The sequence below is a fragment of the Vipera berus genome (genome assembly GCF_964194415.1).
Source record: "Vipera berus genome assembly, chromosome: 5".
In the NCBI taxonomy this organism is placed as follows: Eukaryota; Metazoa; Chordata; class Lepidosauria; order Squamata; family Viperidae; genus Vipera; species Vipera berus.
Window position 1 is genome coordinate 17,468,725 of NC_138207.1, and position 14,092 is coordinate 17,482,816.

Genomic DNA, 14,092 nt, shown 5'->3' on the forward strand with positions numbered 1-14,092 from the left:
CTCTGAAAAGTATATTGTATTCTTTGATGGCAAGATTAAAATTCAGAGATAGTCTCTAAAGTGAATGGCACTGACTGATCGTGGAAAGCACAACACTTGCTTGGTTGAAGCATTGCTTGTTTAGGATATTAACTACACGTTTTACAAAATAGTAAAAGTTACCATAATCTTCTCCACGTAAAATTTCAGGAGCAATATAATTAGGAGTGCCACAGAAAGTGCTGGTGGTGTCTCCAGGTCTTAATCCTTCCTTTTAAAATAGAAACAAGGAAAAAGTGTCTTATACAGTTCAAATACGTTTTCTGTTTCAATTTCATCTTAGGAATATAAAAACCACTTACTTTCTAGCAAGGCCAAGACTTAGGATATAGACATTCTGGTTGCTTTTTTGTAAACAAAAATGTAAGTCATGCTGACAAATGTCCTAATGATCTGTAATTAATTTCCTCTTTGCCCAGTATGGACACTTTCATCATTTTAAATTGGAATAACCAGACTGGAATAAACTTATATTTCTTTCAGCATATGAGTATTTATTTGATATTGTTTATGAATAACCTGAGAATGCAATAGTTTAATCAAGATACCTGTAGTCTGCTAATAAAATAAATCATGACCTGAACCAATCCTTTGGGGCAAAGAAGTGTCAGTTCAAACCAAATATATCTATCTGCCATATTAGATGTGACTAACATAACACTGAACAACAAAGATTTTGCTTCCTGAACACTTTTGGGTGAAACTTATGGATTTTGAATTGCTGATCATGAAAATAATCTGTAATTTAGTCTATCACATACCATTTTACAGAAATCTTTTGTTTTTACACAATGGCAATGCTCTTCAGAACCTGTTGCTTACTACACACACATAAAACATACGGAAAAATGGAGCTGTTTTTGAAGAACATCTACTGTACAACTGGAATATCTGCGGAGATCTAAAATTGCAATATACTAAAAAGAAATGGCCATTCAAAAAGAATTTGGTTTCAAGACAGAAAAATGTGGCATGTGAACCACTTGTTGACCTAATAAATATATTTTTGCCTCTAGCACCAAACTACATTCAGCTGGTTGACAAACTTCTTATAGCATTACAAGACCATGAAGTGCAATATGTCACTGAAGATTCGTTTTCTACATTCACAATTGTACTTCTTTCTTGAAATTCTAGGTAGTCAATGACAAACATGATGAAAAATCATTGCCACAATGGAAAAACAGTATCAGGGCAACTGGAATCCATCAATATCAGCTGACTATTATTGGACACTGCACTCAGCTGCATTGGACACCAAGTACAAAAGAAAATCAGCAGCAAAACATGTTAGCCCAGGGGTGTCAAACTCAATTTCATTGAGGGCCACATCAGCATTGCGGTTGCTCTCAGGGGGCCGGGTGGGTATGGCCAGGGTGGGTGTGGCCTACTGGGTGGGCGTGGCTAGTGCATATGGCCTACTGGGTGGGAGTGGCCAGCTCTACATCGTTCGCATCAAGGGTGCCTATGGGGGCCTGGGCAGGAGTGGGACAGATCTGAGGGTCTCTGGCAGAAGGAGGGTCTCTGGGCCAGGGCCAAGGCAGTGGGGGGCCATTCCCTCACTGTTTCCAGGATGGCTTCATGGGCCACATGAAACCACTTCACGGGCCGGATCCGGCCCCCGGGCCTTGTGTTTGACATGTCTGTGTTAGCCCTATTGAACATGCAACATGTCAGAATTACTATGCAATTAAATGCATTATAGTCATTAAAAGTTAATTTCATATTTCTCAAGATTCCTACTGATACAGTTATTCTGAAATATATTTGTGTTCAGTTTGAAGGGTATCTATTATAATCACCAAGTTTTCAGGAAGCAAAACCTTTGAAAAAATGTGTTGTCCAGTGTTGACATTTTTACTTCATCGATACAAAAGGCATAAATTAATATAAATAAAGCATTGCGTAAGTGATATAAAATACCTAAATTATGTCAACTATCATCAACCAGTAAAAATGTTAAGGGGCAAGTCCTCAGGAAAATTTTGTCGTCTACCCCACTAAATGAAGATCCAGAAAACCAAGGTTTTAATGCATTTTAATGATTTTTAAGCTTTCAAAATTAGCAATTTCTGATCAAAAAGCATTTACCAAGAAATGTTCAGATTTCAACCTGTAAAGATTTTGCTTCTCACCTTGCACATGCCATAGTCAGTCAACTTGATATGTCCCTCAGAATCCAGCAATACATTGTCCAGTTTCAAGTCTCTATAAATTATTCCTCGTTCATGAAGATAGTTTAAAGCTAAACTGATTTCTGCAGAGTAAAACCTAAAATGAAATCAGTATTTAAAAATACACTTCGAAAAATCTGGATAGATCCCTGCCTCACCTACAAAGTCATTTTTCCCAGACAAATGAAAGCACTTATTATTTTCTCTCACTGTGCTTTTTTATTAGAACATGGCATCGCATCGCTCCTGAACAAGCTATCAGATGGGGAAGCTCCATGGAATATTTTGAATCAGAAACAGGGCAAGGTAAACATTTGCTTTCTATCTCAATATTGTTTAAAACCACAATAAATTTCCTGTTTCATGTCAGATCAGCTTTGTGCTTAGTTGGATTTAATCCTTACTAACCGTCTCACTTCTAAGCCTCTTCTATAGCTTACTTCTACAGCGCATCTTGCTGTTTTTTTAAGGTTTTGCTTTTTATGTGTCGTTATCTGAGGAAGCTGGAAGAAGATGGGTATAATTACTAGGACCAGCCAGACGCCACCCTGTTTTAGTTGAGCACCAATAATTGCACAGAGCAGTAGCAGTGGTAATTATTGTTAATTCCACATTAACTGTAATTGTTACTTTTTTTGGCTTTGAGTGACAAAAAAAGTTAAGTAGTTTACTATCAATGCTTTAACAGTTTTGGAAGCTCTTTGAGGCAGAACTGAATCCACTGGGTCTGGAGAAACCAATCTGTGGCTCTTGACAAATTTAAAAGCATATCCTTGGAAAGGCAAGGAAAACTAATCTGGAGGGGGAAAAATGAATATGTAACTGGGAGAGAGAGAGAAAGAGATTGTTCTCCTTTTCTCAGCCAAGCTGGAAAGAATAAACAGAAGAGTCGATGCTGGAATTAGAGCCGTTCAACTCCTACAAAAAGCAGACAAAGAAAACATGCTGATACCCAGAGGGGAAAAAAACAATATGTTGCACGCAAATACTTTTGTTTTCTCTTTAACTCCTAGCTGGTCTGCAAAATTCACAACAAAGAAGTACACACCTGGCATGCTCTTCTGGCAATTTCCTTTGTCGCTGCATGTGAAACATGAGATCCCCTCCATTCACATATTCGATAACAAAAAATAGCCTAAATCACAAAGAGAGATTATGTAATGGATAACTCTTACATACCCAGTTATCATCATTCTTACCAGGTTTTCTCACCCTATCAAGAGTTGCATCTGTTCCACATATTTTCAAAGGGTTATTTACTATTACATTATTTTGTTCACATCATCGCTCCTTGATCTGTTTTTCCACACTCAAAACCATTTTATATAGTCTGATTACATACTGTAGATCTGTAGCTGAAATTTCCAAATATTATTATGTAAAACCAAACTCAACCCTATTTAGAATTCTCCTCAAATTATCCTTGTATAAGGCTTGTATAAGACTACAGTCAAATATTTTTTCATAATTTAGATTTCGTCCTACTTTTTAAGGCTATCGTCTTTTGTGAAACACTTATTCTCATCTCTCCATGTACGTTGCTTAAACTCTATGAATGTTGCTTTATGTGATAATATTCTTAATTCTGTAGATGATTCCTTGTTTATCTTTCTTCTAAAAATCATTTTTGCAAATAAGTAATGATGTAATTATTTTTAAAAGATGAAAGCATTATTTTATTTTTTTAAAAAATATAAATAACCTTATAAAAAGAATAGAAAAATATATGCAAAAAAATCTTACTGCATAATTTACCTGCTTTCTGTCTGGAAACACGAGTGAAGACCAACAAGGAAAGGATGATTTGATGCTTGCTCAAAGACATGCTTTTCTGTTTGAACCCAGTCAATATCCTGTTAACAAAATTACACAGAATACTTGTCTTTCAAATATTTTCTGGGAAATGCCAATCAACCTGCTAGCTATCAAGCAGGAACAAAGCAGTGATATCTTTTTCCCAGTTGCAATGTATGGCTGTGAAAGTTGGACTATAAGAAAGGCCAAGCGCTAAAGAATGGTGCTGGAGAAGACTCTAAGTTTCCAACATTACAAATCAGTGCAAATTCATGATAATCTTCTTGTTGTTGTTAGTTGCGAAGTCGTGTCCGACCCATCGCGACCCCATGGACAACATTCCTCCAGGCTTTCCTGTCCTCTACCATTTTCTGGAGTCCATTTAGGCTCACGCCTACTGCTTCAGTGACTCCATCCAGCCACCTCATTCTCTGTCGCCCCCTTCTTCTCTTGCCCTCAATCTTTCCCACCATTAAGCTCTTCTCCAGTGAGTCCTTCCTTCTCATTAGGTGGCCAAAGTATTTGAGTTTCAACTTCAGGATCTGGCCTTCTAAAGAGCAGTCAGGGTTGATCTCCTCTAAGACTGACCGGTTTGATCTCCTCGCAGTCCAAGGGACTCGCAGGAGTCTTCTCCAGCACCATAGTTCAAAGGCTTCAATTCTTTGGCGCTCAGCCTTTCTTATGATAATCTTACATTCCCAGTCCTTACATCCACTGCATTCCATCATCGTATGCAATCAGATCTCTTGAAACTCCACAATGATTTGAGATTTGCAAATAAGTTTATGTATTATTGGGTAAATTCAGGCTGAATAGGTAAAAAAAATGTAAAGAAACAACACTTAAAATGTTCCAAGATTTCTGGCTTTAAGTGCTCTTCCTGTAAAAATTCAGCTGTGTTTACAACATTTCCAGCATTTTTGTTAATGGAAAAAGTAGTTATGCGTAATAGGAGTTCAGAAGTAAAGCTCTAAAAGAAACAAAAGCTGGTCATAAATCTCAAGAAATTATTAACTGTCTAATCTACTGGCAGCTTCATTAAACATCTCGCAGGCTTATCCAAAATAAGTGTTGTGAGTCGAACAGTCATTGGATAAACAATCTCCTACTCCAAAGAGTACAGCAGCTCCCTGAAGTGGCATAAGGCACTACGAAACAGTCCATTCAAGAAAGAGAGGGTACTCTACTAGAGTAGATTGGACCTCAGTCATAGAACAATTTCAGCAGGTAAGGCAGAAAATAAAACCACCAAAGAGATAAGGCAGCATGTAAAAATTAAAACAGTGTAAGTATCGCTCACCTCATCATCATTAACCAATTCTTTTTTCACAACTTTCATGGCATAAATGCGCTCTGTCTTCTTTAATCGAACTAAAAGTACTTTTGCGTAACTTCCTCTCCCTATAACACGAAGTAGATCAAAATCTTGGAGACCTAGACTGGAAGATACTTTGCCACTTTCTCTACTCTTTGCCTGTAAAGTAGAGAGAGTCCTTTAATCGGTGAGGATGCAAAGCTAGATCATTCTTACAGCCAACAGCAATACTACCAATTTGTGATAAAGTAACCTCAGGAAGTAGCGCTGCCAATTAAAGGCATTTTCACATTTGGCCTTAGTAAGGCATCAACAATTTTAGTACAAAAGAATGAGAATACCTCCTTTTCTTCACCAACATGGTCTAAGCTTTCCTGACTTGAAGGATGATATGGAATCACTAAAAGGAAAAGGAAAAAAAACCTCATATTTCCAGATAAATGTAAATATTTTTTTAAAAATTAAAAAATATTTAAAATATTTTTAAAGGTTCGTGTCAAACTGGATAATTGGACTGGATTGATGCAGTTAGCTCTACATGGGGCTGCCTTTTAAAGAGTATTCAGAAGATTCAACAACTGGAAAATGCAATGGTGGAGGGACCTATACGTACTAGTCACTCAGCACCTGTGACACCTATACCCTGAAGCTGCAATAGCTGCAGGTACTGGTAGCCCTTGATTTATGACCACAGTCGCGCCAATAATTCCTATTGTTGAGCAAAGCGATCATTAAACAAAATGTCACATGACTGCCCAGAATTGCTTTATTCTAAGACTGCAGTTCTGGCACTATCAACTGTGGTTGTTAAACAATCACACAGGTCATTAAGAGAAGTTCTAAGTAAATTATTATTGCAGGTTCGCATCCCACCACGCTCAAGGTTGACTCAGCCTTCCATCCTTCCGAGGTAGGTAAAATGAGGACCCAGATTGTTGGGGGCAATTAAGCTGACTTTGTAATAATGCCACTTGGGGGTGTGTGTGAAAGCCCTAATAAGCAGGCATATACATAGAATGAAGGCTAATGCTAAGCTTGTAAGCCGCCCTGAGTCTTCGGAGAAGGGCGGGATATAAATGGAATTAAAATAAAAATAAATAAATAAATAAAAGCACAAAGTGCCATAGAGGCAGGGGGAGACATCCAGGATGGATTTTCAGCCTCCTGAAGGAAGAGATACTCGTAGGTGGCCTATACTGGGCCTCCCCCCACCAGCTTGGGGCATTCCACAATTGTTTCCTTGCCACGCTGACTATATCCGCTCTCTGCTTGGATTCATTGCTCACTTTTATGGCTAGGGGCTGGCTGCAAGAGCTGCCTGTTGAAGGAGTTCAGCTCTTGTTGACGCACGGAAGGGAACACCTTTGGCTGGGTGCAGGAACGTTGCCAAAATCTTCAGGACTTTGGCTCTATTTCTGCACTCCACCAAAGGAGTTCAGCTCCCCTCAGGAGGCAGCTCTTTCAGACAGCTCCCAGAGATAAGAGGGAGTCCTCTTGGCAAATGGGCAACAGCTTGCAACTTTCCGTGTCAGTTTTCTCGTTACTTTCTGGGTAGTCCAGTAGAGAAGATGGCAAATGGAGATCCCATGATCATGGGGCGTTTGCCAACTGGTCATAAGGGCAAACAGGTTGCCAAGCACTGAGACCACGATCATGTGACTGCAGGAGTGATGGTGCATTTTTTTGCAATGGCTGGAAGTGTTTTATGGGTGCAACTTTCCCACGGCTTCCATAAGCAATAGCAACAGCACTTAGACTTAATATATTCTCCATGGTGCTTTGCAACGCTCTCTGACCAGTTTACAGATGTCAGTATATTGCCCTCAGCAATCTGGATTCTCATTTTACCAACCTCAGAAGGCTGGAAGGCTGTTTACCTTGACCAGTAAAGATCGAACTCCTGGCTTTGGGCAGAGTTAGTCTGCAATACTGCAATCTAACCATTGCGTCATAATTTTGGACAATTCTTGTATGAAGTTGAAGACTACCTGTATGTTTCTGGTTGCAATTAAAGGTATTGGTGGTTACCTTTAATTCCTTCATGGCTTGGAGCTGGTGTTATTTATGAGACCATCTTTCTCCAATATTGTATTGTCTACCCAATCTTTTAGATTCAGGAGAAGTGTGTTCTGGATCCTGTCATCTCACGAAGAGGAAGAGTTGTGGTGCCTGCCCTGTGCAACATCCCTCTCCTCTGAGATCAGCCTTACCCCAACCTGCTAGCCTGTTGCAAGACATTAAAAGGCTGGCTTTGCTCTCAAGCCTAGAACCAGAAAGTGTGAGTGAACATGCTTCTTGGTTATATTGATGGAGAAACATTGTGACAGATCTTGGCTGTTATTTCATACTGTGCTACGATATTTATGTTTTTATTCTCTTTTTATTCTGTTTTAATTGTTAGCCCCCCAGAATCACGTATATCGAGTGGGCAGCCTTTATAAGTGTATTGTATAAATAAATCAATAATTTTATTTGGTTTTCTGTGACTGTGAGGACACCTTTTAGAATTAACCGGGAGCTGTAAAGCATGTTGAACCAAATTAGAAAGTAGAAGAATGGCTGGCAAGAACCTCTTGCTATTTTTTCTAAAATTATTTTATTAGATTTCTATTCCAAATTATATTTTAAACTCCCTTTCAGGTACCTGTATATAAACATACATAAACATCAGCAATAAAGCAAAAAAAAAATAACTTCTCAGATAAAATAATTAAATGTTAGTGAACATAGAAATACTTGTGCAGATTTTTGACTTCGTTTTTTTATATGAGAAGAGTGAGCAATGTTCTTACCTGGTTCAATGTTATCAGAATGTACTGAGGAATGATCCATAGGCTCCTACAAAATACATATAAATAAAAGGAAAATTGTAAGATCATAATTTTTGAATCACTTACCATTTCTGGAAAGAGGTTCTACGTTTATTTGGGGATAAATTTCACTATTTTCCAAGCAAACTTGAAAGCATGCAAGAAATCAAGCTGTGTGGTGCCTTCATTAGAAATGGTTTAGTTAAAATAAAATAACCCTATACTGACTTCATTCAAATATTTCAATGCGCATAAAAATGCTTTAATAGAGTAGGAGAAATCAGCAAATGGGATTTTCGTAGGCAGGCAAAAAAAATCAGATTTCAAGCCTCGATTCTTACTGAAGTGTACTGTTATTTGTAATTATATTTGTACATGAAAACACACATACATTTGAGAAAAGTACAACTATGAATTTTACTTACTGGTGGTAAAGCATGACGGCCACATTCTATGCTGACAAGTTTATGACATTTTTTATGAACTAAAAGTTTACAATTGATGCATTTATATCCCTGGCGTCCTAGTCCCCATATTCGGTCAGTACAGATGGCACAATGAGCTCTCTAGGGGGGAAAAAAGTACATAGTTATCTGGATATTAGCTCTCAATCTTGAATTGCATTTAATTCCTATTCTCTGCTTTACTTGTAAAATATTACATAGCAAGCATGACAAAAGTCTACCGTATAACTCCTAATATCTGTTCTTCACTAAGCATTGTTTCGTTCAACTTAATTTTCTGAGGTTTTTTTTCAGATTATAGCACCCCTTTTATTCTATAGCTATGCTAAGCATCCTAAATTCTACAAGCGCTTATTTTCTCTTATTTTTGAACATTTGTCAAAATATCAATAGGTTCCCCCATTATATGTAAGGTTGACTATAATGTAAGGCCTACCGTTTAATACATTATATTCATACAGCATTCTAACCTATAGTTGGGGTTAACAGTAGGGTTTTAAAATATTAATCACTTCCAAAAAAAAGGGGGATAAAGTGAATGAACGAGCAAATGGAAAAAAACAAATAACAAATAGCCGATGCATAAATATAGCAAAAAAATTAGCAAGCCTGACTAGTGCTCAGTATATTGTCTGTGGAGATTCTCAATCATCCAGGTCATAGTTGTCCCAAAGGTGCTTTTCAAAAGGCACCTGGATCTTGTTTTTTCCTTGAAAATGTTGCACTTCTCATCCAAGAACCTTCTTCAGTTCAGTCCAGTTGCTTTTTGAAAAGTACCGTTGGGATACTCAGTATATAGTTGGTGAAAAATTAGTCATAAGAAAGTATATTAGATTATTTTAACAATATGAGAAAGGACAGTTTGTTGACTGAGCCACAATGTCAGATTTACACATTCATTACTGTTATAATTACATACCACAATGACTATGTTTTTAACATCATGCTAAACAAAAGGGGGGGGGAATCAGAGTATAGCTTAGAAATATGTTTACATAATTTAATTTCCAGACTGAGAGCAGTGTCACTGTGTTGCATCAACTCCAAAAAATCCTGCAGAACCCAAATGATGGCATAAACTTAAAACTAGGGCCAATCAAGATTTCTCGACTTGTAAATTGCTAGCACAAGGAAAACAATATCACTTTCTTTTTCTTGGGGAGATCACAAGACTTCACTCTAGTTTCAATTATGTCCAACGGTGTATTTGGCAACTGACAGCAATTTAAAATACTTCCCACAATATTGTCTTGAGAAAAAAGACTGAAATACAGTTGCTTTATCTTTGCACCTTATGTAGTCATGGCTTTTCTCTGCTGGTTAACAGACTGAACTGATTACCAAGGAACCCTGGCTTTCAATCTCTTCTCTGAGTCAATTTTCTAACTTCTAGGTTTGTATCACATTTTTAAAAATGCAAATATTTAGGATAAGAGTGTGTATCCTTCCATCCTTCTTCTTTCTAGTGGTGGAAAATAGTACTGATAACCTTTACTAAAATGACGACGCTCGTTCTACATTTGGAAAAACTATGACTCACAATATCAATTTCTCTGAATGTGTGAGTTTAATGCTCTGCTCTGGGGCTTTCATACACAACTAGAGCAGGGGTCCCCAACCCCCGGTCCGTGGGCCAGTACTGGTCCGTAGCATGCCAGCAATCGGTCTGCACAAACAAGCACAGACCCATCTGTGGGATGCAGGCAGCACACAAAACCATGCACTCTCCAGTCCGTGGAAAAACTTTTCTCCACGGAACTGGTCCCTGGTGCCCCAAAGGTTGGGGACCTCTGAACTAGAGGATGGAATATTCTCAGAATAGGATGATAGGCTAGAAAAATTCTTTTGTTTGAACCAAAAAGGTCCTTCTTAAGATAAAGTTTTGGATTACTGCAATGCTCTCTATATAAACCTGCCTAGAACTTCAACTGATCCAAAATGCAGCAGGGCACACAGTAATGGGGATCTTAGGTTTGCCCATATGCTACCTCTGTTTTGCAAGATGCACTGGCTTCCAGTTTCTTTCCTGGTACAATTCAAGGTCCTGGTCATCACCTTTAAACCCTAGATGATACACGGCCAGGCTATCGGCCGTCTTTCTAAGGGCATCTACCTATCCTACCAGTCAGATAAAGTGGGCAGGCTTCTGGTCCCTTCCCTTAAATGCTGCCATTTTACAGGACCTAGGAAGTATGTCTTTTCCATGGCAGCCCCTGCCCCTTGAAGTTCAGCAGGCCTCTATCCTCTGAGCCTTTCATAAAGCTTTGAAGACCTGGCTTTTCCCCCAGTGAGGATAGAATTGGATAATTGCACATTAGAAGTTTGACTTTTAATGTTTTAATCTGTTTAGTGTTATAGTTTTAATATGATTTTATTTTACAGGACCTAGGAAGTATGTCTTTTCCACGGCAGCCCTCTGCCCCTTGAAGTTCAGCAGGCCTCTATCCTCTGAGCCTTTCATAAAGCTTTGAAGACCTGGCTTTTCCCCCAGTGAGGATAGAATTGGATAATTGCACATTAGAAGTTTGACTTTTAATGTTTTAATCTGTTTAGTGTTATAGTTTTAATATGATTTTATATGTTGGTTTAAGTTTTGAGTGGGAGCCACCCAGAACTGGTTAAAAGATGGGCAGCTAGGTAAATATTTTAAATAAATAAATCTCCAATTAACCAAAGTTTGTCATAATGTTCCAAAGCAGGAAGTTATACTTCCCAGCTTATGATGTTCAATTATAAGTTCAGTTGACTATTATGGTGTTGTTGTTTTTTAATTGAATTGATAACCATGGTATCGAAAAATTTGGCAAAAAATACTACTAAAAGCTTCCTGATCTGATTGCTCGTGTTGCAAAGGCGGGAGCAAACAGCATGAACAAATAAGCAATCCACATGCAATCACTCTACATGAAGCAGTTTGATACTTCCAAAGCATTGTATGTTTTCAGTTGCCACAATCCTTCATGACAGAACTGGGCATTTTACCACCTCTGGGCCACATCTGATCCTTTGGCTGTCCCTATCCAGCCTGCTTGAAATCAACCGGAAATTAGAAATCAAATGTAAGACATGGTATGTATTCTTACCAGTAGCAGCTAATCAAAGCCGCATAATTTTCTGCTTTGTATTAAGTGATAATATTGAGCAGAATTAAGTTCAGTCTGTTGATTCGGTCCTCCAGTTCCAGTTTCTCATGTGGTCTCTTGAGAAAATTTCCCACCCATTTTGTGGTTTATAGCTGCTAAGGACAACTGTAGGCTACTTGCAAGGTATTTCTTCCCTTTTAAGGACAAAGGATAATTTGGAAGTAATGCCGTTGGTTGAAAATTGAAAGGTTATCAAAAGGAAAGTCTTACTGATAAAGTTGTATTATAGTGAATGTAAATAATTTGTGAGTTAAAAGCTGATAAAGTAAACGTAAGCTTTTAAACCCTATTTTCTTAGCATCAGTACTTGAATAAAAAGAAATAGTTATGTGACACCACAAAAGATCAAAGTCCAATTGTGAAAAGTGAAGGCAGCAATGAAATAATTTATTAACACTCACTCTGTTAAAACGCTTGGCTTGAAACGTATGACCATTTGCAAAATAGAGCTTTCTCCATCTCCGTGCACCCCTACGATAAATAGATTCTAAAGGGAAAAAATAAATAAATTAAACTAGTAATTATAACAAAGTGTACGTTTCATCACCATCTTGTAATTAAGCTGAGCTCTTGTTCAAAAACTGCACAAATCAAGCGTTTATATATAGATTTCACAAAGACTGAACAAGTCAGGTAAATGAGAACAATTTTCCCCCTCTATTTATAACCCCATAAATCTCATAATTTGGGCTGGAGTTAGGACAACTGAATGAAGCTGAGCTTTTCCTGGCTGGATATCCTTCCTGACGCTTACATGGAGTTTGCAGCAGATATTTTCTCTTTGCACCCTGCTATAGAAACGTCTGTTGCTGCCCAAGATTGAATTCTCAACCTTCCAAGTGGGAGACGAGTCTTCACCTCTAAACCACCCCTGAGATAATATTTTAGGAGATTATCTTGACAGAAAAACAGGCAGGCTTTGGATCAGGTCCACACATTCTATATATCAGTTAATACTTTAATCCTCCGATTCAAAAACAATAACCTAAAACAGGTTTGAACACTATCTTCTGTCATTTTTAAGCAGGATTTCCACCTAATATCTAGGAAAATCTTTACTGCAGAAACCCAAAGTCACAATACCAATCTCATGGGAAAGTGTAACTTAATATGGTATCTCTCAGAAACATTGCAACTGGAAGCTAAGTTAAATAAGGATAAATCCTTGCCCCATTATTATTCTATTTTACACTAAGAGTGGGGTATTTACCCGAAGAGAAACATCTCCCCAAATTAGCTAATCTCCAGCCACATAACAACACTGGCATGTACAGAAGATGCTGTAGTTGCATAACAGGCCTCATGCAGCTTTTCCCCCATTGCTGGCAATGGGGTAGGTGCAGTTTCGTTGTGACACAACCGGCCCATGGGCCGGCAGCTTGACACCCCTGTACTAAAGCGTGAAAATACAGTCATGGCTGAAATTGTTGGCACCCCAGAAATTTTTCCAGAAAATCAAGTATTTCTCACAGAAAAGTATTGCAGGAACACATGGTTTGCTATACACAGGTTTATTCCCTTTGTGTGTATTGGAGCACAACAAAAAAGGGAGGGGAAAAAAGCATATTGGACATAAATGTCAAACAAAACTCCAAAAAAGGGCTGGACAAAATTATTGGCACCCTTTCAAAATTGTGGGTAAACAAGATTGTTTCAAGCATGTGATGCTCCTTTAAACTCACCTGGGGCAAGTAACAGGTGTGGGCAATATAAAAATCACACATGAAAGCAGATAAAAAGGAGAGAAGTTCACTTAGTCTTTGCATTGTGTGTCTGTGTGTGCCACACTAAGCATGGACAACAGAAAGAGAAGAGAACTGTCTGAGGACTTGAGAACCAAAATTGTGGACAAATATCAACAATCGCAAGGTTACAAGTCCATCTCCAGAGATCTAGATTTGCCTTTGTCCACAGTGTGCAACATTATCAAGAAGTTTGCAACCCATGGCACTGTAGCGAATCTCCCTGGTCGTGGACAGAAGAGAAAAATTGATGAAAGGTTGCAACGCAGGATAGTCTGGATGGTGGATAAGCAGCCCCAAACAAGTTCCAAAGGAATGTAAGCTGTCCTGCAGGCTCAGGGAGCATCAGTGTCAGCGTGAACTATCCGTCGACATTTAAATGAAATGAAACGCTATGGCAGGAGACCCAGGAGGACCCCACTGCTGACACAGAGACATAAAAAAGCAAGATTACAGTTTGCCAAAATGTACTTGAGCAAGCCAAAATTTATTATTTATTTATTTATTTATTATTGGGACTTATATGCCGCCCTATCTCCCGAAGGACTCAGGCCAGCTAACAACAACATACAATAATACAGAAGTTAAAAGAAAATTAAAATCCTTCTGGG

The 14,092-nt window shown here is 38.3% G+C and overlaps 1 protein-coding gene across 2 annotated transcripts in view; it reads right to left on the reverse strand.

Annotated features, from left to right (window-relative positions):
* PRKCI (protein kinase C iota) overlaps positions 1-14,092 on the reverse strand; it is a 45,379-nt gene that overhangs the window by 12,516 nt on the left and 18,771 nt on the right. For both annotated transcript variants that reach the window (XM_081328781.1, XM_081328782.1), the window contains 9 exons: positions 12,141-12,226; positions 8,558-8,698; positions 8,115-8,160; positions 5,664-5,722; positions 5,308-5,481; positions 3,969-4,066; positions 3,262-3,348; positions 2,175-2,310; positions 163-250 (listed from right to left, as the gene is read on the reverse strand). In XM_081328781.1, coding sequence (XP_081184907.1) covers positions 163-250; positions 2,175-2,310; positions 3,262-3,348; positions 3,969-4,066; positions 5,308-5,481; positions 5,664-5,722; positions 8,115-8,160; positions 8,558-8,698; positions 12,141-12,226 — 915 coding nt within the window. The remainder of the gene's footprint in view (positions 1-162; positions 251-2,174; positions 2,311-3,261; positions 3,349-3,968; positions 4,067-5,307; positions 5,482-5,663; positions 5,723-8,114; positions 8,161-8,557; positions 8,699-12,140; positions 12,227-14,092) is intronic.